The following is a 27,938-nucleotide window of genomic DNA, read 5'->3' on the forward strand; positions in this document are numbered from 1 at the left end:
GAAGATGAGGTGATTCAAAAAGTGTATGGTACAGGACGGCTCAATAGCCAATGTTTTGAAATTTTGAAGTAGCTTTCCTTGATGGAATATCAACTTTTCCAAACAACATCCTTTAGATTTATTTATTTATTTGTTAATCTACCGTACTTTAAAAGGTGGGAAATTGGAATTGGAAAGATGACAAGTCCTTTTGTGCTTTTACTGAAAAATGAAAAGTTACCAAGCTCTCACCATCCAAGAAACTGATCCTTTTTCCATCTAAAAATATTTGGAAGATAAAAAGTGCCTCTAAAAACAATTTTCTTCGTTTGAACCGCTTTTAGGGAAAATCTTTACGATGCTGGTAATCCACAAATTGCATTATTTATAGCTTTCATATATATATATATATATATATATATATATATATATATATTCATAATTGTTATAGAATTTAATAGAATATGTGCTCATGATTTTCTTGTATAATTAATAATAGCATTTATGCCTGATGCTTTTATTAATGAGATTCTTGAATGCTTATAAAAATAAAATTTTGGTCTCATTTGATTACACGGTTCAATGAAATAAGATGTTTTTTAATAAAATAAGATGTTTTGTTGAAAGTAAAATAAAACATTGTTATAATATAATTTTTTAATATAATTTTTGTTTTAATATTTGAAAAAATTAAAATATTTATTATATTTTATGTAAAAATTTTAAAAAATTGTAATGATTATATGAGATAAGATAGTTTAATTTTAGTGTTTGACTAAAAAAGAATGAGGCTTGATTTAGATACATAAAACCTCTCATCTTATCTTATCATTATAACTTTTTTAAATTTTCACACAAAATATAATAAACAATTCAATTTTTTCAAATTTCAAACTAAAAATATTATTAAAAAATTATATTTTAATAATATTTTATTCAACTTTTAACAAAGCACCTATCATCTTAATTGCGTAATCAAACGTAATCTAAAAGATAAAAGTAGGAGGTGTTTTATTTATTTATTTATTGTTTACAGTGATGTCATGAAATGTTTAGTAATATGATTCTTTATCCTGGGTTGACTTAAAAAGTCGACTTTGAAGTTTTCTTTCCTTCCATGATCTTAGAACTGTAAAATTGCACAACATAAACTCGAGTATTTCAGTATGAAAAATACAAATTGGAACGGGCAAATGTTACAAGAAGTCTCATCATACCCACCCCCTCTCCCTCTTCTTTTTTGCCCATCTAAAGAGAGCCAAATTTTCATTAAATACACCAATTCAAATTGGTCATTATGCAGTGGCAGAATTCACTGACCCACGACATCGGATATTGACTTGTTGACAAGTTGAAAAAGCTCTTCTCTGTGCACAACAAAGGACAATATCCAAGTAAGATTGGTGTAAGCTACATAGAGAGACTTACATTATTAGATTTCAATTTAGGGCCTAAAGATAAATATGTATCATGAGGGAAAGTGATATTACAAGTTCCAAGCCAAACCAAACCAAAATCACAGAAATTTTCTTACCTATCGGGTTTGAATAAGAGGTAGCGATATATAAACCACTGAAATGGAAGGAAGTTCGAGTTAGTATTTGAATGGCAACAATTAAACATAAACAAAACAGTTAAAATTACATGTATAAACTGCATACCGAAGAAAACAGTATCCCAATTAGTTCTAGAAAACTTGGGATGAGTGGCAACTTGTCAATGGCCTGCTTACAATAAAGAAAAAAATCAGAGCTCCCCATTAAACAGAAAGAAAGACACCGTAATGATAGGTTCACATTTGCATGGGACGATGTGGCAAAACTAAGTCACATGATCTACTATAAATATAACAATTACAGTAAATAGAAAGTCACCAGGAAAAATGGCAACTTTTGACTTTGTATTTCTCAACCCAATTCCAAGGAATGTAAACTGATGGGCAATAAAGCACCAAATGCAAATAACAAAAGAAGAATATACAACTCATGTAATTATTTTCAAAGAGTTATGAAAATCACCGTGATCAAGTTTGCTGAAGCCCAAAAGGCAACTATAGCTGCAAACCCCAAACCGAAAAATGCAAACCGATCTTCAGATTTATCCCACTGGTCAAATAAAGAGAGCGGAATTTAAAAACAGCATCATATGTATTAAAATAAAAAATAGCCTCTCTGTCCAAAAGAATAAGGAAACTGCTGCTTAATGTAGAGGACAAACAAGTGGCTAGATCCGCAGAGGAAAGGGGTTCTAGATCCTGCTAGTTGAATCCATCACAAGTTTATAACCATGTCTATGAAAAACTTAATCCCCCCAACCCAAAAAAAAAAAAAAAAAAAAAAAGAACTAGTTTGTCTTGTACCAAAGTTATTATAAAAACTGCCCTAGTTTCTATTTTACAAACTAAAGACACAATCATGAACTTTGCACAACATTAATGGAGAACAATGCAAAAGGCAAAAGCAAACAAAGAAAAGGAAAGTTGAAAGAAGGCTCCAATCATATACAAATTCTTTAAATATACTACAACTTCCATTTTCCTATCGATTCTTCTCTATTCCTTTAATTAGTCAATTTTTTGCTACTTCTTTAGAAGAGACTGACCAAAAAAAATAACACTATTGAGTTAGAGAGGGAGGGAAGCTTACAAAATTCTGAACAGACTTAACGATAATAAGGGAGGTTGAAGATTCAGAACTTTCCCCAGTTGCCTTCACAATAACAGTCGCACGATTCTGTGTCTCTGCAATGTGAGAATCCATGGATCACAAAGTCAAAAAATTGAAGCAACCATAAACGAAATGTTACGATAGATTGATCTGAATGTAGGTTTTGTGCTTTCCTGCAACATTAAGTATGTGAATCCAAACATACGGTTCGTGTGTGTAGGTCAATGCTTTGTTATATTGACTCCGCCCATATAATTTTTAACATTCAAATTTATTATAGTTTAACACTTACAAGGGAATTGATGTATAAAACATTTTCGCAAACGGCATTCTTACATATAAAAAAAAAACTTGTTCGCAAACATCATGGAATTACTTCCACTAAAATCCACGTATGGATTTCATTAAGCAATTTAACCGATGCCATTCTTTTCTCAGCTATATTTTGTATTAAAATATCACATAATAATTATTTACATAATAACATATCCATCTAATGAAACGTATTACCAATATCGCTAAGTTTGCACATAATATCTGAACTTTAACTAACTCCAAAAGATTTTCAGTATTTCACCCAAAATAGCCAACTTAACATCCACCACTACACCATTAAAGTAACCTCATTTTTATAATAGAATCTAACTGATTCACTATGTCTCAAACATAACACACAATGTGCAAATGCTAGAACATTAAGCTATTTTATGATTAAATCTGAAACAATTATATAATTATACAAGTACAGTATAAACTGAACCGGACCATAACCGTACAAGCGTAACTGAAAAAAGATCAAAGGAGTCCCTTCAGAAACCAAACGCTCACCTATAATGGAAGAAACTGGGAGTTTCTGCAGATTTCTGAAAATAGTTTTTCTACCATGTAGCAACAATGGTGGAGGCAAGTTAGCAACAATGGAAGCCATGTCAATCTGCAAAAAGAAAAGAGAAAAAAAAAAAAAAGAGAGAGAGAGAATTTCACGCCTATAAGAAAAAAGGTCAAATTCTGAGAAATAGGTTTTCTTGTTCAACTTACAGAGAGTATCAGAAATCTGAAACTGGAGCAAAGGAAGGAAAATGGCGTTTACCTGTTGAAGACGGAGAAGAGAGAGAAGGGTGTCTGGCAGTCTGCCGTACTTGCTTTGCACCACAACCACAACTACGTTGTTTTTTATTTATTTATTTTTTAGGGATGGAGGTGCACAATAGGGAAATTTGATCAAGTGTGGCCGGGTCCAGTGTAAAGGGTACGACATTAAAAAAAAAAAACCTGTATTGTCAAGAGCGACATAACTTCGCAAGGTTGTTTTTATTTTTTTGCTGTTATAAATAAAAAGTGCTAGAACACAAATGAAAAGGACAAAAAAAATAAATAAGATAAATTTTAATGAGAAATGATATTTGTAATCATAAAGTGTGTAAGGACTGTGTAATTTTTTTAAAAAATAATAAATTCAAGATACACATGAAAAAAATTAATTTTATAATAATAATCTCTACTCTTTTTCAAAATTATTGTATAGCGTTTACGCAATATATATATAACATACTCAATTTTAATTGTTTATATTTTATTGGGCTACAACAATCGCCGTTTTGGGCTGAAAATGTACTTCCAAGTAAAGTATTCCGGGTATTATTGAACACTCTAAATGGAAGATAAAGAATGAGGATATGTCCTTTTGGCATGACAAATGGTTGGGTGATGCCGTGCTTGAAGAGATCCTTCCAATTGTTGCTTCCCTGAAGCTACAAGTAAAGGAATGCATTTTGGAGGCAGGATGTGATTTAAAACTTCTTATTGGCCTCGTGGGGACAGCTAAAGCTGAGGAAATAGCCACCTTGCTGAGCAAAAGAAAGGAATCTGAGGATATTTTGGTATTGACTGAAAAGGATGATGGAAAATTCTCCACGAGAAGTGCTTGGAAATGTGTACGGGTTAAAGCCCCGAAAAATAAATGGGTAGGCTGGGTTTGGCATTCAAGCTTGCCAAAGAACATTATGACAACCATGTGGAAGGTTATGAACAACACTCTGAGTGTGGATGACAGAGTTTGTAAAGTTGGAGTTCTGGTGGTTTCAAGGTGCAATTGTTGCGCGCTAGGAGCTTATGAGGACCAAAACCATGTTCTTGGGTTGGGGGAAGTAGCGCAGGTTATTTGGTTGAGATGTGCGGCCATTGTCGGCATGCAACATATAACAAATAGAAAATGGAGGGATACAATGGAAGCTTGGTTCAAGAAGGCAGCAAAGTCATCAACCATGGGCCAACTTATTGGGATTATCCCTTCCATCATCACATGGCAGCTCTGGACAAGGAGATGTAAAGTTCGAATAGAAAATAAGCAGTGTCGGCTGAGGATGTCTGGCGCAATGTGAAGTTCTGGATTACCAGAGTTGCAAGCAAGTTAAAGAGCAAAAAAATCATTTCTAGACGTGATGAATAGGTGCTTGAGAATATGAATATTCCCCTCAAATCACCAAGAACCAAAATTACCCAGATTGTGAAGTGGTTAAGACCGATGTCTGGTTGGTTTAAGCTAAATGTCGATGGGAGTTCTCGAGGCAACCCGGGACAAATAGGGGCAGGTGGTGTGATTCAGTCTGACTAAGGCTCTTTGGTGATGGCTTTTTCGGTGTTTCTAGGCCAAGGCACAAGTAATTTTGCAAAATATATGGCTCTCCTTCATGGGGTTCGTATACTCAAGAGCCTGGGCATCAAAAGGGCTGAAATTGAATTGGATTCGTTGGTTGTGGTAAACTGGATACAGTCTTCAAGTTGTGAAGTTTGGTACCTTGAAGAGTATTGGGATGAGATCCTGGAATTACTTAAGCACCTACAATTTACCATCCGCCATATATTCAGACAAGGAAATGCACCTGCAGATTTTATGGCTCGGATGGGATCTAGTGGCTGCTCGACTAGCTGGTACTCCTTTACTGAGCTACCACAAACTTTGAAGGGGCTGTTTTGCATGGACAAGTTAGATTTCCCATATTTTAGACTTTCTGGTTAGGCTGATCTAGTGGTTTTTGTATATCTTGACTTTTGTCTTATGCATATATCGAATATAGGAATGATGTACTCTTGGTTTTCTCCACCTATAAATGAGGTTTTTTAATAGAAAGGAACCCCGCTAGGGGAATTGAAGAAAAAAAAAGTAAAGTTTTCATTCTATAGTTAAAAATAAAGAATTTATTTATTATTTATTTTATTTTCATTCTCTCAACTTTTTTAATAATAATAAGATGGTGGGAAGATGAATATAAAAGAAATAGCGGGTAACATTACTCTAACATAGTCTATGGTATTTTTTTTCTCTCTCTCTTTTTTTGAAGAGTTTCTATAATTGAACTTAAAATAAATGGAAATGTCTATTCATATTTGATACTATTACATAGAGTGATATGGACAAGAGTAACTATTATATAATCCATTTCATTATCTATCGTCTTCATTCTAGGGGTGGGCAGCGGGGCCCCGCCCCGCCCTGCCCCCACATGGGCTGGCGGGCTAACCCGCCCCCGCCCCACATTAAAAAAAAAATTATTTATATATATTAAATAAATATATTGTATATAGATATACATAATTTATAAAAGACTTAAAATTATATTCAAGTCATTAGATTGCTTTGGCCTCCTAGGCCAATCATTATATAGGAGGCCAAGGCAATACAATAGTCATCCTTAAGCAATGTAGGACTTAGTAGATCAATCCATAATCTAACTCTAATGAGTTTAAATTTTTTTTATATTTATAAATTTTAATTTATTATTTAAATTATATTATAATTTTGGTCTAAAAAAATATTTTTAGACCAATTTTTTTTTTTTTAACATAATGGCGGGGGGCGGGGCGGATGGGGGTTTTTCCCGAAAAACCCCCAACACCCGCACCATGCGGGTAGCGCCCCTACTTCATTCTTCAAGTTAGTACTTTAATAAATAAAGGACTTTGTTTTATAACTTATTTTATTTATATGCTGTGATTTTTTAAATATATATATTTAATAGGAGGAAGGTTAAATTGGTAATAGAATTACTCATTTCATATTTGATTTTCTTACTATTTTTCATTCAGACAAAATATTTTTTTTATCATTACACGTACTAATACCAAACTTTTTAATTATGATGATTACACTTATGATAATATTATCAGTACAATTAAGAAGCTTGGTATTAGCATGTACAATAATAAAAAAATATTTCGTTAACAGATGAAAAATAGTAAGAAAGACAAATATGAAATGGGTAATTTCTGTGAACAAATTGGCATTCCTCCTATTGCTCCTTCTAGACAAAAGCACAAACGTTTTGATAAATCTATTAATTACGAAACTCATGCTAAGAAAAATTATACTAAGCCTGATGAATTTTATAAGAAACCTATTTCTTCTTATGAAAAAAAATATTTTTATAAGAAAAATACTTCCAAAAATAATTCAAAATGAAAATGTTATAACTGTGACAACTATGGTCATTTCTCCAAAGATTGCACCAGAAAATCCTGTAAATTTCAAAACAAACTTAATCAATTAAAACTTGATGAAAATGATTGCGAGGAATTTATTCGAACTTTAGAATCAAAATCCTTTAAATCATCTGATATCAACGAGTTCAGTTCAAGTGATTCTGATTATCACTCAGAAATCGAACTATATGATTCTCCAAGCTTGATTGTAATGATTATTGTTGCAAGCTTTTGGGTAAAACAATCAACTTCTTAACTAAAATTGAAGAACAATAAAGTCTTTTATTAACCTTGATTAGTCAAATTACTAATCATGAGCTCAAATAATAATACCTTCATAAACTCAAGAAGACGATGGTTCACCAAGAACCCGAAACTTCTAAATCAAAATATTAACATCATCAAGGATACCCCTTCCTATGGTAGTATAAAAAATAGATAAACCTTTATCATCATGTTTAATTGCATTCTGAATGATTTCTTTTGCTTCTCTTGGGAGATGCTTATCCTACCAATATCGAAGCATACTAGAAAATCATGTAGTTAATAAATCAACGGTCTCAATTTAGCTAATACTATTATTATTAACATAAGCATTTGCAACTATGCACATTTTATTCATGGTATTGAGAAGTTATTGCTCAGAGAGTCCATCAATATTCCATTCATACAATTTATCAGAAGAAACGGAAAATTGGGTTTAAAAAAAATCTTTCTACAAACTGTAAATCAAGAGGAGTAGCTCTGGGGTACCAATTATTCGTTAAACTTATTAGATTAGGCCTTTTTGAAGAAAATATTTTAATCATCGGTTTTTCCAAATCAATATCTTGAAAATTTTTTTTTAAGTAAGACAAGATCTTTGTTAGCAGGAGAATCAATATCAGATGATTCATCTGTAGAAAAATCAAAAACAACTTTCTTGTCATTGCTATTTAAAGCACAAGTAGAGGGCTATTATTTCTTTAAATGAACAAGCATTTAATTAATTTTATCGAGAGTGTTGGCATGTTTGGTCTTAGGACCTTGCCTATTATTTGGTAAAATAATCATAAGTTTTTTGATTTTGGAAGTCGAAGTAGAAACAAGACTTTTAATATTTTCTTTAATACGATCCAATTTCTTACCTATAACATGAAGAGTTTGATTGACAAAATTGTTTTGTTAATAATCTTCTTTGTTTCAGTAAAAAATGGTAGCTTTAGGACCAGTATTGGGTACTTTGAAGGGAAAAACATTTATTTATGCTCCTTTATGAGAAATAATAATTGTTTATAAAGGAGGGTGGTTAGATTTAACCAATGTCTTTCCTTTTTCCTTGACAATATTAATTTTAACAACATTTAAACTATACTTAGAAATATAATACTTTTCAAGGAAATCAAAGAAAAATATATGTTTATATAGGGCATTCATTTTTTCTTTCCATTTCCTTTTAATACATAATTTTTCCAAATCAAAACAAGTGGTATGATAAGATTATCTCTTATCACTATTTTTAGCTAAACTATATTCATTATATAAAAAAATCAAATCAATTTCAAAAGTTCTATTAATCATAATAAGCTGGCTATGATAAATGAGAGTAACCACATCTGAAGGTGTTGAAGATAAAGATGAAATATCTTTTTCTTCATTTCTTCTTATTCTCTATCAGTTTCTTCCTTTATGGTTTTACCTTCAGATACGTCAGTATCCTTGGTGGTGTAATAAGCATAAGTGGCCTGAGATGAGGTAGAAACACCTTTTAGTTTTAAATCAGGTTTAATAGTTTTTATAGGTTATATTTGGATGTTGAGCTCAGCTGATTATGAATAGTAGTGAGTTAAGTAGTGGAGAGAGTTATGTGGAGCTCATATAAACTGAATTTAAAGTGTGTTTAGATGTTAAGATAAGTTTAGTACTTTTTATGAAAAATTGAAAAAAGTTGTGAGTCTCATGTAAAAATATGTATTAAGTTGAAAAGGGTTGTGGATCCCACGGGTAAAAATATTTTCAGTTGAGACGAGTTTAGTAATTTGAGAGTTAAGTATTTGGATGTTAGACTCAACTTAAAATTAGATTGAACTCAGCTGAGTCTTGCAACCAAACGCAACCTGAATCTTCCAGAAAGTTTCTGAGAGTTTGGTTTCTTATTTCCTAGTTATCAACAACAGATCCAACAAAAGGACATCTAGTTACAATAAAATAATTTATTCTTTCGTTGTTTACTAGAGTTTAATCAAAATTATTTTTAACAGTACTGTTCAAATATTACTAAATATAATCAAGGTTAATTTCATTAGAAATAACCTTAGCATAAGAGGATAAACTTCATGTTCCGAAGTCCATTTAACAGGAAGATTCTAATGAATCATAATATTAGCATCATGAATTGAATTATGAATTAACAAAATTTTATTTCCTGAATTTTTTAAAATAGTTTTAGGATTTAAATTAGTTTTTAATATGTGATAATAAATACGGTAAACTATGGCAAGATGTTTGTTACTTTCTTCCATATCATACCCAAATATCAAAATATTTAAAATAAAAACTTTAAGATTGTTAGGATCATCCAAAACAATAGTTAAATCAGGGAAATAATCAAAGTGGACGGGACCACTAAATAGAGAAGATTTGATCATACCAAGTAAGCTGGTTTCAAATTTCTTAAATCTAGCATCATGCAAACAAAGAAGTATCGAAGCATTGATGCATTTCCTCATAAGAGGTTTAACAACAACTTGAACAGAACCAATATGTAGAAATTTATAACTTTTTATGAGTCGATTTTATGTAAACAAGCAACATTTCTCGTGATTTTTAGAAATAACATAGGTTTTGCTCAATAGTTTTAACATTGAACTCAATCTTAAAAGCAGATTGAACCCAACTGGTTTTGAAAATAGATTTAGCATTAATCTTTGGAATACTCCATTTATTAAAATTAACATTATCAAATTTTCTAATAGAAAAGTCTTCCTCATTAATGATATCAGGAGGTATACTAGATCTATAACTAATAGAAGAATTAGATCTAAACATTTTATTTATCATGAAATCAACCAAAACTAAACTTAATACTCACTATTCTTATCTTCACTCATGTACATGTTATATTTTGCAACACATATCCTGAGGTCAACCATCTATCCACCCGTGCCCTAAACACTATTTCTAGCAAAATGGATCTTGCAGACACGATCATTGGGATTCTTTACAATCGGGATGACACCAGCAGAAATAGGAATTGAATAAGATCAAGAAAGTATGAAGTAAAGAATGAGAGATAACACAATAGATAATATGAACATATATAAATCACCTACCAGAAGTCATATCTGGCTCTAATACCAAAAAGGGTGGAAGTTGTGATCTTGGAGTTGAAGTAGGGACTAGATAACTGGAGTGAACCAGGTAACTAAAATTAATAAAAGCAGGACTAGATAACTGGAATCAAATGAAAATAATGAAAAAAGAAGATGAATGTAAGTAGAAATATATATATATATATATATATATATATATATATATATATTTATATATGCTGTTTTGACCTCGCTTCATGGCAGATGGTTTGCTTATGTTCTACAAATAATTCTTAGATTTTAATGTTTAGAAATATACCATATTCTATTTTTATGATATAGGCCTAGTTTGTATAGTAGATGATATGTAAATTGTAGTAAAAAGATTTGTGAGTAGTAGTGAAATGCTTGAGTTGATATGTTTTATAGAATTTTGAAAAATGAGAGAAAAAAAGTTAAATAAATATATTATTTTTATTTTGAGATTTGAAAATGTTAAATTTTTTTATTTTATTTTATTTGAAAGTTTGAAAAAGTTTTAAAAATTAAATAATGATTAGATAACGAAAATAAATATTTAAAATTAAAAAGTGTTTACATTTGTGATGTTTAAATATTAATACGAAATGAGATAAAATGAGATGATTTTGGAAGACTTTGTTATCCAAATCAGGCCTTAATCAACTTATTCCCCTCCTTAAAAAAAAAACTCAAACTTATTCCCTTATACAAGTTATTTAAGAAAAAATCTATTTAGAATTTTTATTTTTAACACATCAACACATCAATTGTAATAAAAAATAATCGATATTTTTGGTTTGGGTTGAGAAACTATGTCAACTCTTCTCATTTTATCATTATAAATTTATTAAATTTTCATACAAAATACAATAAATAATTTAACACTATCAAATTTCAAAACAATAATAATATTAAAAAATAAGAATAATATTTTATTCAACTTTTTAACAATACTAGGAATCCCACTTGGAGATCCTGTTGATGTCCAACTCAGTTTTTTTTTTTAATTTTTTTACATAGTGATTAAGAAGATGTTGTTTAATAGTATAGTAAATTTTTTAATTTTTTTAAAAAATATTGAAAAGTGTTAAAAAATAATGTAAAAAAAAAAAAAAAAAGAGTGAGACATCAATGGAATCCCTAAATGAAATCACTATTATTTTTTTTAACTTTTAAATTTTATCTAAAATCATCACTAACTCCTCCCACTGTTAAAGTTATAAGTGGTGTACTAGGTGCTAACAGATCGATTTATGAATAACAAAAACTCTATGAGATATATTTGCACTTTTGAATATATACAATAAGGTGTAAACTAACGGCCGATCGAAATCTATTTCCGAAACATGGCTCTGTTTGGTTCCGGAGAAATCTGGGGGAAAGAAAAAAGAGGACTTTAAAGTTTAAACAAAGATAAGCTTAATTGCTGTTTCGTATGTTCAAGATTCTAATCTCTTATCCTTTCCCACATTTTTATCGGCAACCAATGACACCCAAATCACAATCCCGAGCCCTACACTTCCCATGTCCTTAATCAACTCTGTAAAGCGACCAATGCAATACTCTCAATGAGGATCACAAACCATTTCGCATTTTGGCAGGTGAGAATATTTTACTTCTATTTAAATTTTAGGAAAAGAGTTCATCTTGACTTAGAAAGGTAACTTATTTGCACAGGGAGAAGAAAAATGTTTCATTGGGATTTGGTACAGGATCTAAATTACTGTTTCAGTTCATTAATTTTTTCCCCTACTAGAATTGCATTGAATTATTCTGTGGTAGTTTTGATAATTTTGACCACCTGGTAAGTTCTAGTGTTATACGACACTTATTTGCTTTTCTAGCTTAGTATGCCATATCTTGTTAGATTTTCTTATTGCCTTTGAACATATATTCTGGAAATGGATCATTGTAGAGAACTGTACTTGTTTATTAGTTCGTTAAGTTCATCATAACATTTCTGTTTTGAGGGCAGTCAGCTTATTGAAATTTCATTGGCTTCTTTCTTTTTCACCCTATAACTGTTTAGCAATGCTATCAAGTTTTGAAAGCCCCAGGATTGATGCTTCAGTAAAATCTGCAGTCTGCTGTTGGTGTTGGTGTCTGCTTCTGGTATAGGAGAATGCTATATTGCTCCTTATTTGACTTGTGTAGCTACCGTATCTCATTTTCGTGTGTTAGTTTTTTAGCGATTTAATATCGTGTCGGTAAGCACTCTTCAGTGTGGTGTAGGAGTAGATACTCAAAGGCATTTGAAATAACTACCGTGCTTCAGGAAGTTGCAACTTTCTTATAGAGTTGCTTTTGTATTGATACTTGTAGTTTGCCAAAATGGCATTTGCAAAATTTGCTTGCGTTAATACTCCCCTGTGAAGTGTGAACATGGAAAGCTCTTAATGTTATCCTGGACTATTCCTAATAGGTAACTTTTTCAGAAGCGGTTACTTTTGGCAGCACAAAAGACACCAGCTGCAAATATAAGTATTTCTCTGGAAGAAAGTGTTAAACTAAAACTCAATTTTTGAAAGCAAGACTTCTCCCATTCTCATAAGCTTGCTTACTATGGTTCTAAAATATATATGATCCTCAAATCACTTGTGAACAATATCATAGAGAAACAAAAGATGACCTGTAAATTGGAGATGGTGCATGATTCCTTATTAGCAATTAGGAAATCATAGATCAAGTGTCTCACTCACTATGTAATTTTAATTTATTCATCATATATAGTATCCCGAAGACATAAGGAGATAGGTAATTCTCTTGTATGATCTTCAAGTTCCGAGGAAACTTTGGCACAGCCCCGTCTGTCAAACTCAAAGTGTGGAGCTGGAAATAATGCACCATCTGTTCAAACTCCTCTACACCAGAATCCACCATGCACACAGAAAAATGAACAGATCCCTATTTCATGTCTTTAAGTATTACATAAAGAGCTTTATAATCTAAGAATGTAATAATGCTTTGTAGAATCGTTGCATTTGAGTACTCGTAGATGTGTCATTGAAGGTGCATTGATCTTACTTTTTGTTGCCAATTTCATTGAAAAAGTGCAGTGTTTGTTGGGTGAAGGCAACTGCCCCTTCCTTACATATCACATAATAAAAGGCTAAAAAGACTATATGTCATATGTAAAACCCTAAATTGTTTAGTCAATAAAGAATAAAGGGAGCCTATGCCAAAGTACTCTCTCTCTCAGAAAGCTTGAAAAGAAAAGAAAACATGAACTATTCTCATGATGTGAAATAGGTAGCACTTATAATGTTGGGTAACTTTTTCAGATATGCTCCATTCATCTCAATACAAAATGAAATTTCTGAAAGGGAGTCTTGTCTTTGATCCATGCAATATTAGTATATTACTATTGTAGCCGTAATATTTGTTCCCTAAAGTCCCTGAATTAGGCTGTTTTCTAGAAAGCAATATCCCATGGCAACATATAATATTATTGATGTATTTATCCACATCAAAAATTGTTTTGACCAAACATTAAGCCTCTATGCTGCATACATGATGGGGGCTGGACCTTTTAGGGGCTCATCATATGATCCATTCCCACTGCATAATTCTACGGTTGTGATGAGGTACTGAGCCCATTTGTGCAGCAAGTGGCACTAATCTGAATTTACCTCTCTGAATTTGATGACCTCCAATTTAACTGGTGCAGACAATATGTCATGACCATGAATAAGTTTGAGATTAGATGATGAAGGTTAGCTTAAGTACGTTTGGTAGTGCTAACCAGCTAAGTCGTATTATCGGTCTTGTTTTAGGCCAAGAAGCTAACATTCCATGAAGATTAAATGTGTTATTTTCTGCTTTGTTGCTGATATGTTTATGGTTGTGTCTTGTCTTTCCATATTGAAGTGTATCTTCTGCTTGCACTATCCCCAGTCATTAGAACTCATATGATTTTTTGTCACAGAAAATTGAGATTTTTGAAGTCCATATGGTGGATCAAAGGTGCTCCTTCGAATTTGGGACGGTCTACTTTCTAGTAAGTTCTGTGTTGAGTTCAAGACTCTGGATGTTCTAGTTGCATGCTGTTTGTTTTTTATTCATTTAAATTTTGCGCTCCCTGAGCATTCTGATTTATCATAGGCTGCCTTCAAACACTTGAAGAATCACAAGAGTTTTTTATGCATCTGCAGTTTTCTCTACTCAGTACTTGCATTAATTTATTTGTATAACTGTCCAATTTGAGTTCTTCATTCTGCAGGCCTTATTTCTTTCTGTTTCTTTTCCACTTAAATTATTGTCCCACGGGGCAAGTGTCTGTAGGGATAAGAATTTTTGGATACTTGGTAGCTGTGAATGCTCGCAGACATGCATTCCATGGTCAAAAAAAGACAGTATACTTGTAGGTTTGCCATTGGCATTGCTACTACTTTGGAGATTGCCAAAAGCATGACATGTTCTGCATCAGTAGGGCATAGGAACCAGAGTTAGTTGAGAATGGTAGTTTTTACCCCTTTTTTGTCACATATTTGAACTGTGAAATTGTTAGGGTATGGCCAATATTTAGACCATATTCCAACCACCTTAAAAGATGATCGAGATTCATTTTTTATGACTTTTATTATTATTATTATTTGAGATGTCACAACATTTGCCTGAAAAAGTGATCAATTCCGACTGCGCTTGAGTTTGATAACTTTTTGGTTTTGGCCTAACATTTGGCCTGAACAAAGATCAATTATGACTGCGTTTGATTCTGAACTGAAAATCTCCATTATCAACATCTTCATTTTGACTGTAACAGTTTAGACATTAAATTTCATTGGTATCTTAAAATTTTCCAAATAGTCCAAACTCCAAATGAATATTTCTGGATGCATTAGAAAGGTATTCAAGCAGAAGAATCACATATTGAATAAAATTCCTCCACCTGGTGGCCCAGACTACATGTAGGATTTATAGAAGACTTTATATAACTGATTGAACTCCATTGTGATCTAATTATGAAGTTAGATGCTGTTGGTGTGAATTGCAGCAAGTATAATTGGCTACAATTCAATAGCTAATGTAATCAACGTCAAGTTTTTCATCTTTATTTTTTAGAGAACCTGATTTTTTTTTTTTTTGGTCTTCTAATGTTCCGCCGCAACTAACCTTCTGCATATGCACACAACATACACTGGAGAGAGACTAGAATAAAAACTTATTAATTAGTTCAATTACGAAGAAGGGACAAAGAGAGGTGGGAATCTTTCTTCTCTTTGAAATTTGCTTGACCTCAGTGTAAGCAATGGGCATTCATGAATGAGTGACATAAAAGTGTACAGACACATCAGTTATCCTAGAAAAACCTCCTCCATGAAATTTCTGTTTCATTATAATCTATTCAGTATTGCATGGCACTTTCTTGTAGTAGCTTTTCACCTGATTTCCAAAACAACCATCTCATCTACTCTTCAACAGCTAACTGTCTTTCCAGTTTATATTACAAGTCTGTATCCTTTTAATAAGAATGATCTTACAAGCTTCATGTTAATTGCGCTAAAACATACTGCCATGGCATCTCTTATTTGACTTGATCCTCAAGGTGACAGCATCCTAGGGTGGATGGTCTTTCGACGCATCATGGGCCAGATGGCTCTTTGGCATGGCAGTTCCATGTGGATTGCGTGTCGTGTTGGAATTTATTCGTTAGCTTGGTGATTAGGAATTTATAAATAATATCATGTTATTAGTCTTAGCCTATGCTTATTACTATATCAGAAGATGTTTGATTACGTCGTGTTTAAGCACATTAGTTTGGTGTATGATGGCTTGAAAACTAAGAACTGTTGGAGCAGGAATTGGAGCAGGAAGATGTTTTTGTGGGACAGAGGTAATTAAACTATTAAAGTCTAACTGATTTTAATCAGTTTTACCTGGCTTGTTTCAGGTTTTAAAACTAGTGACTGGGACTATCTTATCAAATTGAATCTTTGTGAATAAATGGTGAAACTTTGAAATGTAAACTTAGCCATGTCTGTCTTAGGCAATTTGAAAGGATATATTTTCCTGAATTCTGCATATAAGCAATGAAAGTAGTATGTATATCGTTTCTTGGAAAAAAGGTTTTGCTATAAAGATAGATAAAAGATCAAGTGAACTGTAGAAGAAAAAGGATTAAAATGTACTGTGATTTTTTATGAGATGAAATGTATATGAACTGGGGAAGAGAATAAAATAGAACTTTGGAGTAGTTATTTTAACTACATTAAGGGCGTCAGAGCCATTGAAGTATCCTGTGAGTATCAACCTTTTATCTCGTCTTTGTAATCCATTCTTTACCTTAGTAGGTGTGTTTCTTCTGAGGTGGATTTTAAAACCAATTTTACTAAGGATAATTTCCCCATAATTTTTATTTTTTTGTGAGCAATTTATTTTATTTTATTTACTGGGATGAGTGACTTTTGGTCTTAAGAGGGGGAGGGGGAGGCTCCACCATTATTAATCTGCACTTGTTTAACTTTCTCAATGAACGTTTCTGGGCAAGTAGCTGATAGTTGAATATTCTTCTTTGCCAACCCCTCTTCTCTCTCTTGTTTGCAAGCCTTTTGTTTTCTTTTTACAGCCTGTCTCAACCCTTATACTTCTTGTTCTTTTCAAATTTACCCCAATTTTGCCCTGCAATATTTGAAACTTGTTCGTTTCATGTTTTATCACCCCAAACTGATTTCACAAGAAACCCAAAAAGATTTGACAACAAAGAAAGCAAGATACCACTTTCTTGTGGATTTCTGGGTTCTCCTTTTGCTTTCCTCAATGGATTATAGGGATAAAGAGAGAAATCAAAAGATGTAGGGAATGTAAGAAGAAAGAAACATTATGTGGAGAGAGAGAGAGAGAGATCCTAAAGGAACCTCAAACTAATTAATTCTGCTATTTACAAGGGTTGTCGAATCATGTGATTGCTTCATATTATCTACCATTCCTAACTACCAAAACTAAAACAAAAATCCTGGAATTGAAGAGAACAGATAATATGACGCTTGGTTGATTTGAATTGTAGATAACCTTAATCATAACCCATATGGCACCAAAACTTTAATTATCATTAATAGTGACACTGATATTTTTTCCTCTTTAGCATTTGTTTGGAAAATAAAAATAAAATGGAAGTTTACTGTACACAAAAACCATTAGGTCAGTTGTTGGAAGACGAGGATAATGTTACAAATTTCGAGCTCCAAATCAAGCTGAATAATGTGATTGGCTACAGCCCAGTTCTTGGTTGCTAGTAGACTAACCAAGGGGCAAGGAGTACCGACCGACCACATTTTCAACCATATTTCTACATCCACCTTCCACATTTTTATTAAGAATTCCTAGCCCACCAATGAAAATGATGCAATTAAAGATTATTTTTTTCTCCCTTCACTGAGTTTAAATTAATGATATGTTATTTAATATCTTTCAAATGGCCCAGAAAAACAAAGAAAATGTACTTAAAAATACTGCACAGCTATAAAGAGATTTTACAAAATTAAATTTGCAAATTTGCGTGCTTTCATGATATATTGGATTTATTTTATAACAAAAATAATTTTTTAATATGTCATACAATATTAAGTTACATCAGTTTATGAATTTATTTTTATGAAATTCATTTGTAGTTAAACTATTTTTTTTATTAACCAATCACTTGATGTGGCAATAAAAGATAATGGTTAAAAGAAAATACTTTCACACAAAGAGATTATACAAAAGTAAACTCACAAATTGATATGGTTTGATGTGGTACGTCAGATTGTAAAGTTATTTTTATTATAAAATTACGTCAGTTAGTGAGTTTATTTTATATAATCTCTTTGAGTATGTAGCAGTTCTCATAGTTAAAATAATGATAAGTAATATATTTTTTATTTTACTGATTTTCCTTGGGTACTTTGCCTTTGCCTTGCATTCGGTATGCCCAACCAAATGCACCAACTCAGTTTGGTAGAAAGCCTTGGGCTAGCCACTGGCTGGCTACCCTTTGAACTATATTTCGATCGAGAGCAAAATTCGTCCTTGGAAACATCAGAAATATATGACACCATCAAAAAAGGTAAAAACAATATATATTGGGATTTTTGAGGTGGGAAAAAGTTTCTGATGCGGATAATGTGGAATATAATATTAAGTATTGACTATATATCCATGTTGGATTTTTTTTTTAAAAAAAAAAAAATCCAAAAGCTTGGAGGCAATTAATGAAAAAAAAATCCAAAAGCTTGGAGGCAAATCCATTAATTGCATTCACTTCTTTCAACTCTTTAAATGATATAAAGACACAGAAAAATAAAATAATCATGATGATGAAGAACTGCATGGTGACTGCTTGGCTTGGTCAGAAACAGTCGCAAATTACCAAGCTTGGCTTGGTCGTGGCTGCTTTAGGGTTTGACTCCCCAAACTATTGGTAAGCTCTACTTCTTGTCAAATGGCTCGGCTTTCACAAGCCAGCTCCTCTCTCTCTCTCTCTCTATATATATATATATATATATATTATATTATATAGTTCCCTCCCTAAAATCCCCAACTTCCCCTAAAGAAACTTAGCAAATAAGAAATAGAAAAAAAGTTTGGGAAGAGAAAAATTGAAAGTTATTGATACGTAAAACAAGATTAGAAATTATTATTTTATTAATATTTTTTTTAAAAATTATAATATATTGTTGGCGGTGAAGAATGACAGGCATCTTCGATATTTGATTTTTAATAATAATAATAATAAAAGATAGAGACTAGAGATAAAGAAGATGAACATAAAATTTGATATTCAATGGTAACAAAAAAATACATGACTTTTTATTCATGCTGTGGAGGTATGCAATAGAAGTTAAAGGACCATTAGGTGCAGGACAATTTCTTTTTTTTTTTTGAGTTAAAAAACAAGCCCTATCTTCTGTTTGATGAGTTCAAATGACTATAGTAAGGATGAGGAATATAAGTTAAATTAATGCATAAAAGTCTGCTTTACTGATGGGCTATTGCCTAACTTGTAAGGCTGGTTTAGATGGTAAAAGTATTTTATCTCATTTCATTTCATCATTATAATTTTTTTAAATTTTTATATAAAATATAATAAATAATTCAAAATTTTTAAATAATAATATTAAAAAATAATATTTTATTCAATTTTTAACTTTCATATAAAATTATTTCATCTCATCTTACTATCAAAATGAGCCAAAAGCACCCTTTTTGCAATATATGTTAACCTTATAAAAGGATGGTTTGGAATTATAGGCAACAAGTTACAATACTCGTAAGCTTTGTACGGAAATATTGTTAGGAAATAAACCTTAAATTCAGTTAAAAGCATAAGCAATTTCCACTTATATGAAATTACCCACTTCGAAATTGAAACCTACAAAAATCTCTTGAAACACCCAATAATTCTGAAGAATCATGCAACTTATTTGGTTTAAAGCAAACATTAAAACCTGTCCAACACTGTCGGAAATTTGGTTAAATATGTGTAAAAAGCTGAAAAAAGATTTAAAATCTTTCAGCTTTTTCTCTATAAACATTAAAAGGCGGTGAAATCATTATGCAATTTGTACTGCGTATTCTAAGTTATCAATTTTCTCGCATTACATTCTCAAAACTACGAAAAAATTATGAATAATATTTTTGTTAAAATTCAATTATTAAAAAAAAATGTAATGAAGCACAATTTTGACGATTAATTCTTAATAGAAAGTGAATTTGATGATGCAATATAGATATTGATAATTATAAAAATGTGGTGATTCTAGAGTTCAAATAGAATATTTCTAAATTATAAAAACATAAATTCCTTCAATTAAAATAGCTAGAGAATTCTAAATTTATTAAAGCAAATTAATTAAGTAATTTACAACATGTGGAGTAAATTAAAAATAAAAAAAAATAAATGTAGGTATACACATTGCATATTCCTAAAGAAAAATAATAAATGTATTTAAAAAAATTTATAAAAAATTTAATTATCTATATATCAATTATTGATACGTTAAAAATTATAAAATTTTAAATTTTAAAAAAAATTAATAAAATAAATCTGATAAGTAAAATTCTATGTAAAAATAAAATGCAATTACACGTAAAACCACTCATTTCTAAATCCTTGGAGTTGGGGACAATGACCTGGCGCCGCTGTTCACGTGGCTCGGCCGCGCAATAAACAAACAGATCACAAACGTTGGCGATGACATCATTCAATCCCAGTGCATTAAAAAGGTTGAAGTTCGTTGCCAAACACGGCGCTATCTCCACTGTCGAATAAAACTTTTATAAAAAATAAAAATAAAAACAAATCATGAGCTGGAAGCTTCAGCCACTGAGCCCAACTAGCTGCTAACTTGAAGGAAACTGAAACATACTGCTGAAACATAGATTCAACTGCTTAAAAGTTAGTTGAGACTTTCGCATTCAGCTCACAATATCTAACAGTCAACCCCTACCAGCCCTTTCCATTTCTTTCTGTCTCTCGCATGCACAAATGAAGGATAAGATGGAAAAAAAAAAAATGCACTCTTTTTATTAGTTTCTTCATTTTGTTTTATATCCTTAAATCAGGCAGACCCCACCCGTCTCTCTTTCTCTCTTTCTCTAGCACTCGTTCACCACCATTTTTGCTCCATAAAACAACCCCATTTGCCATCCAAACAAGTCCAGCCTTGTCATGGGCGTGGACATGTCGAACAATCCACCCACTTCTCGTACCAAAGACTTCTTTGTCTCTCCAGCCCTTTCTCTTAGCCTTGTAAGATTAATAACATTCTTCCTGAACTCTCTAGCTAACTTCCTTCTTTTCCATTGTGTTTTTGAAACATATTCTTGTTTATTAATATTATAGCACATGATCATTTCTCTTTATTTACTTCCCAACTTTTGTGTTTGTTTCTCAAAGGCTGGGATTTTTCGCGATGCCGGGGCAGCAGCAGCGAGCGTGGATGTGGAGGAGGGGGATGAGGGAAGCGGAGGCGGCGGCCAGAGAGAAGACACGGCAGAGATTAGCAGTGAGAACTCGGGGCCCTTGAGATCAAGATCCGAGGATGATTTAGATGGCGAAGGAGAGCAAGATGATGACGGTGATGGGGACAAAAACAAAAAGAAGAAGAGAAAGAAGTATCATAGGCACACAGCTGAGCAAATCAGAGAAATGGAAGCGTAAAGTCTTTTCTTCATTGATATCATTGCCAATTTTTGTTCTCAATTTGTATGTGTACGTAAGAAGAAGATAAAAAAGGATTCAAAAGCCGAGATGGCCGCCTAATGGATTTTAACTTGGAGTTACTCAATTTTGAGTCATGACTCATTGACAAAAACAGGCCAGTTCTGGCTTTGAATTAAGGTGGAAGTTCTGGTTTGCTGGGTATAACTTTTTTACGAACATGGTTTTGCTAATTCTCCATTAACCAGAGTCTTGGTAAGCAAGATTGGTTAAAGTGGGCTAATTTGCATGTCAATCTTAGTAGCTTTAATGTCTGCTTTATGGTGTACGATGTACAATTACTCGCAAAGATTTACTAAAAGCTACTGCAAATGCTTGCAAAAGAATCAAGATTCAAAAGTTAAAGCTGTCTTAAAACTTCCACTTTCTTTTCTTTGTTTTATACGTGTAAATGGTTATCGACAGGAAAGTATATATATTGAGGAAAAAAAAAAAAACATATATTTTCTTTCATTCCCCACAGATGACTCGATCGAGTTATCTAATCTTCATTTGTTTTAACGCTTTCATGTCATGTCTGTCAAGCCCATTTGATACTTTGGCCTCCAATACCATGCATACAACCTATATAAAGTTTATGAACACAATTGCAGGCTATTCAAAGAGTCACCCCACCCAGATGAGAAGCAGAGGCAACAGCTTAGCAAGCAATTAGGCCTTGCTCCTAGGCAAGTCAAGTTTTGGTTTCAAAATCGTCGAACTCAAATCAAGGTATTTGATGATCTAGTCGTTTATTATTTTTCATTAATCATTGTTCATAACTATTTGGTTTTAGGATCCAATTTATTCGTAAATATTTTTTCATATTTTGGACGCCATATATGTATGTATTCGAACTCATGTTACTTATCACGTTGCACTATTTTTTCACCCTCTCCATTTCTTGAAGTGGATTTAATTACGAGCTAAGAATTAATTAAATTCAAATGAACTGTGCAGGCTATTCAAGAGCGCCATGAAAATTCTTTATTGAAATCGGAAATGGATAAACTTCGAGATGAAAACAAAGCCATGAGGGAGCAAATAAACAAAGCTTGTTGCCCCAACTGCGGCACGGCAACCACAAGCCGAGATGCATCAGTGACTACGGAGGAACAGCAGCTAAGAATCGAAAATGCCAGACTCAAGGCCGAGGTTTGAAAAAATGAAACACTGACAAGAAAAAAAAAAAAAAAAGTCACTTTTCAATTTTCATTCGGCCAATGTGTTGCATAGAACTAACAATTTCGTGGAAAATTTGAAGGTAGAAAAACTCCGAGCAGCTCTAGGAAAATACCCTCCGGGAGCAACCTCGCCTTCATGCTCATCAACTGGCAAAGACCAAGATAGCAGAAGCTCCTTGGATTTTTTCACTGGAATTTTTGGGCTGGAGAAGTCGAGGATAACGGAGATAGTTAATCAAGCAATGGAGGAGCTCATAAAGATGGCTACAGCTGGAGAACCCCTATGGATTCGTAGCGTTGAGACTGGTCGTGAAATTCTCAATTATGATGAATACGTGAAAGAGTTCTCCGTTAAAAGTTCTAGCAATGGTGGGCGGCCAAAAAGATCCATCGAGGCCTCTAGAGAGACTGGTGTTGTTTTTGTGGATCTCCCAAGGCTGGTTCAAAGTTTCATGGATGTGGTAAGTGGAGATATAGATCAAGTAATTAAATCTATTTATTTTTATTAATTTAGACTTTTAGAATAAAATGTGATTTTATAAAATACCATAATAGAGATTTTGAGTTTAAATTCAAACTCTACATTTTATACCATTCGCCCAATAAAAATAACTTTTTTATTGTAAAATCGAACCGGATACTCTGATTTAAAAGAGAAATAAATTATATGAGTCTTAAAAGTATTTAATATTATCTTATAAAATTTTAGAACAATGTGGACCCCACATAACATCTAATATGGTAACATTTATCCTAATGCATTGATTCATCCAATCTAGTCTAGTTGGAGAGGACCTCACTTGATGACCGACGAAATCTTAGTAAAATCTATCTTTTGTTGTTGGTGCTGCAAATTATATACTAGTGCTCAATATGATGTTAATCTGTCTTATATGTATACATATGGCAGAGTCAATGGAAGGAAATGTTTCCATGTCTGATCTCAAAGGCGGCGACCGTTGATGTCATCTCCAATGGTGAAGGTCCTAATGGAATTAATGGTGCCGTACAACTGGTCAGTTTTTCGTTGAAACCTTTCAAATAGTCTCTACTTTAAGATCTTAGGACGGACTGAGTACTCATGCACCTCCACTATGGAAATGGCTGCCGACCATATTGAATGGTTTCAAATGCTACCCGACGGAAAGTAATAATTATTTCCTAATTGTAAGGGGAGATTAGGGATTTTACTGAGTAATGGTTTGTCCAGGTTTTAAATAAATAAATTTTGTAAATATAAAAAAGTGGATTCTATCTTAAAAAGTGTAAAAAAAAAAAAAAATTATTCTTTTTTAATAGGATATTTTTTTATAAAATAAATATTGAATTTGTCTATTTAAAGAGAATTGCTACAAATATAAAAATATTATATAAAATAAATTCACAAATTAATGTAATTTTATAAAATTTGTTAGATCTATTTTATAATAAAAATAACTTTACAATCTGACGTATTACATCAAATTACATTAATTTCTATATTTATATTTATATAATTATTTTATAATTAAAATAATTTTCCTATTTAAGACTTGTACTGACATTACTCGAAAATAATTCTCAAATTTGCATGGATGTCTTCCTTTTTTCACGGTGTCCAACGGTCGGTGAAAGTTGGATCAACTTTTCTGTCGTATTAACAAAGCTAAGCTTCTAAGGGCAAGAAGATTTAATAAAAAAAAAAAAAAACATTCAACCAAAGGTCGCTCGCGCAACAAAAGAAGAAAACCCGCAGTGGATATTTTTGGCTGCCATCGTTTGGATCTAGATTAATGAACAAAGGAAAATCTCTAATTTCAAGAGGGGAAAAACAGAAAAATGCTATATAGATGGGATTCTTTGGTTTTTTTGTGTGTGGAGATGATCTATAACAGAGAGAAGAAATTGGTTCACTTTCAGATGTTCGCAGAATTGCAAATGCTGACACCAATGGTGCCAACTAGAGAAGTGTACTTCGTCAGATATTGCAAGCAACTGAGTGCTGAACAATGGGCAATTGTCGATGTTTCCATCGACAAAGTGGAGGATAATATCGATGCATCCCTTGTGAAATGTAGAAAACGCCCTTCTGGTTGCATCATCGAGGATAAATCGAATGGCCATTGCAAGGTACACATTTCTTTAATACCGTGATACTGGCTCAAAATCTCTCCCCCCCCCCCAAAGCAATTTTTTTGAGGGGCTTGAATTGAATTGTTTGGCAGGTGATTTGGGTAGAACACGTGGAATGCCAGAAAAACACAGTTCATACAATGTACCGCACCATCGTTAACAGCGGTCTAGCTTTTGGTGCGCGGCATTGGATGGCAACACTGCAACTCCAATGCGAACGACTTGTTTTCTTCATGGCCACAAATGTTCCCATGAAGGATTCAACTGGTAATAAATTTTGGGTCAACCATTTTACTTGCAAATAACGCTGACATGACATAATTCAATTTGTAAGATGATCATGTTAATTTTAAAATTCACTTGCAAATTGAATTATATCATGTTAACCGTATTGATACGCCGTGTATTCTTTATACCAGAATGTAAATATAATTTTTATTTTAGACATATTGTTGAAAAATTCACCAGAAGGTATTGGTGTGTGTAAACCTGGTATCATGCATGTATGTACAGGCGTAGCCACTCTGGCTGGGAGGAAAAGCATTTTGAAGTTGGCGCAAAGGATGACATGGAGTTTTTGCCATGCAATTGGAGCATCGAGCTTTCATACATGGACCAAGGTCTCAAGCAAGACAGGGGAGGACATACGGGTGAGTTCCAGGAAGAACTTGAATGATCCTGGAGAACCTCATGGGGTCATCTTGTGTGCAGTTTCGTCTGTGTGGTTGCCTGTCTCTCCTCAGGTCCTGTTCGATTTCTTAAGAGATGAAGCTCGCCGAAATGAGGTTTGGCTACTTTGGATAATCTGTACTATATGCCATGGCTAATTAGCAAGGAAAACTAGTATATACTATACTCTCTTCATATTGTGATGAAGTGACATCATCAATAATTCATTTTATCATTTTAGAAATAGTTTATCTAGTAGTTTATGCCTTATGGATAATGCGATGAGAGTCATATAAGAGTATTATATAGTAAAACCCATCAGCAAATAATAATAAAAGATTGTTTGTTAGTGATAATTGTCTCACAATATTTGTTTTATATCTTAGTGGGACATAATCTCCAATGGAGGTCCAGCACAATCCATCGCAAACTTGGCTAAAGGGCAAGATCGTGGCAATGCAGTGACCATCCAAGTGAGTTTGAGTTCTCTCGAGTCAAAATTACAAAACTTCATTTAACTGACTTCACCACAATCTGAACGCCTAAACTCATTATAACATTGGCTTTCCAAACTTCTAGGCAATGAAATCGAAAGAGAACAACATGTGGATCATTCAAGATAGCTGCACCAATGCATATGAGTCCATGGTGGTCTTTGCTCCTGTTGACATTACCGGCATGCAGTCGGTGATGACAGGATGCGACTCTAGCAATATCGCCATATTGTCTTCGGGTTTTTCTATTCTTCCCGACGGCCTGGAATCGAGGCCTCTAGTGATTACTTCTAGGCAGGAGGAGAAGAGCACCGAAGCAGGATCTTTGCTTACAATAGCATTCCAGATCCTAACTAGTACTTCTACCACAGCTAAGCCTACGATGGAGTCCGTGGAGTCTGTCAACTCTCTAATATCGTGTACCTTGAGAAGCATTAAGACAAGCTTGCAGTGTGAGGATGGTTGATCACATAGCTTCCTTCATTAGATAGACACTAATTAATTGTAAAATTCATAGTTTTTTTGTTCCTTTCCCAATATTCAGTTTAGCAAATCAGTTTTTTTATGTGAGTTTGCTTTGATTTGTTTTTTGGTTAGAATGGAGAGAGCATATCTGTATTTGGCATTCTTGAGATTCCAAGGAATGAAATGTAAGGGAGAGAGGTGAACTAGAATCTTTCTGGATCTGTATAGAATTATAATTTGTCAATGCCATATATGTGGTTCTTAAAACTGCCGCCTTATTAGATTGCTGACCATGGTGGTTCCAACAAGGAATTGGTCCATTGGGAATTTAGTGGCAATTGAAAAAATATTGATTTATTTACTTTATATGTAGTGAGCCTAGGATAAGGACTTGCCCTTCTTTAGATGAATTATACTGTGAAGTAACCCTCATTCAATTACTTGCAAGATTGGCATATTCTTCCAACTATGAAGGCCTCATACATCTTATGATGCAATAGAATAAAGAAGTTGCAGGGCCACAATACAATCTTAATCATCGATTATCCTAAAATCTGGTCACCCCGAGTCATCAAAAGACAAATCATCCGCTTAAAAACCCACATCATGCTGTTTTGTGAGGATGCATGCCGCCAACACCAAGGGGAGATATAGAACAGCATTCAACTTATTAAGGGAGTTTTTGAATTTAGCACTGGGATATGTCTCACTGTGTTTTATCACGCTGACTGTCACCTGAACTACACCACACTCTCGAACACTCATAACACCATACACAGACTATGCGATGCCATCCAGTTCTATATTTTGCTTTCCAAAGGATCAGAACTATGCACACTCAAAATTCCTTCTTAAATATGGTAATTCGAACTTTCGTCACTCTCGGTGACATAGTTGATGAATTACATCTTGCTCACAGCTCGCTTGACAAAATTTGTACATATGCAGTTTGATGCAATGACAATGTTTTCCAAACATGTCCATTCTTCTTCTGCATTTTACGTACTCGTTGTTATGTGCAGCTCACTAACAAAAGTGTACTGGAGAAATAAGTATACAAGCCCTAGAATAACACCTGATGAAATGTATAGTTCTGAGGAACACACCCCAGTTAAATGTTTAAAGTCTACAACTTTCATCGCTTCCTATGTAGCAGTTTGGATTTACTGGTGCAATGCTCGAGAGTCACGGGGACTTGAGTACAAGTTAACAATCTCTTTAAAGTTTTCTGCATGTGAACATGCTACCTCAGTCAGTTGAAAGTTCTACTCCTATCAACCTAGAGTACAAAAGCTTGTAATCGAAAGTTCTACTGTCCCCAAAGCTGCTCCCTGATAGTTCTTCTCAAAAGCTCAAATCACTGCAGAAAGAAGAAAATTGAAAAAATATTCCCTAAATCTGCA

At 33.0% G+C, this 27,938-nt stretch overlaps 2 protein-coding genes across 3 annotated transcripts; one reads left to right on the forward strand and one right to left on the reverse strand.

The window, feature by feature from the left end:
* Positions 1-1,075: 1,075 nt before the first annotated feature.
* LOC121261618 (protein CURVATURE THYLAKOID 1C, chloroplastic) lies at positions 1,076-3,881 on the reverse strand. 2 transcript variants are annotated; one of them, XM_041164067.1, is made up of 7 exons: positions 3,736-3,881; positions 3,474-3,579; positions 2,625-2,719; positions 1,998-2,084; positions 1,641-1,703; positions 1,514-1,551; positions 1,076-1,346 (listed from the first exon to the last, which is right to left on the reverse strand). In XM_041164067.1, the coding sequence occupies exons 2-7, from the start codon at positions 3,571-3,573 to the stop codon at positions 1,292-1,294; spliced, it is 438 nt and encodes a 145-aa protein (XP_041020001.1). In that variant the 5' UTR covers positions 3,574-3,579; positions 3,736-3,881; the 3' UTR covers positions 1,076-1,291. The 2 variants fall into 2 exon arrangements, with proteins under 2 accessions (XP_041020001.1, XP_041020011.1); XM_041164077.1 differs by having other exon boundaries at positions 3,684-3,832.
* A 17,114-nt stretch (positions 3,882-20,995) lies between these two features.
* On the forward strand, positions 20,996-26,802 carry LOC121258279 (homeobox-leucine zipper protein GLABRA 2). Its single transcript, XM_041159746.1, has 11 exons — positions 20,996-21,161; positions 21,309-21,568; positions 22,226-22,343; positions 22,572-22,766; positions 22,876-23,256; positions 23,706-23,810; positions 24,695-24,904; positions 25,000-25,174; positions 25,421-25,692; positions 25,963-26,049; positions 26,156-26,802. Exons 1-11 carry the CDS (start codon positions 21,081-21,083, stop codon positions 26,534-26,536), a joined length of 2,265 nt encoding a protein of 754 aa, XP_041015680.1. The 5' UTR covers positions 20,996-21,080; the 3' UTR covers positions 26,537-26,802.
* The last annotated feature ends 1,136 nt before the right edge of the window (positions 26,803-27,938 follow it).

This window comes from Juglans microcarpa x Juglans regia, chromosome 1D (genome assembly GCF_004785595.1).
Source record: "Juglans microcarpa x Juglans regia isolate MS1-56 chromosome 1D, Jm3101_v1.0, whole genome shotgun sequence".
NCBI lineage: Eukaryota > Viridiplantae > Streptophyta > Magnoliopsida > Fagales > Juglandaceae > Juglans > Juglans microcarpa x Juglans regia.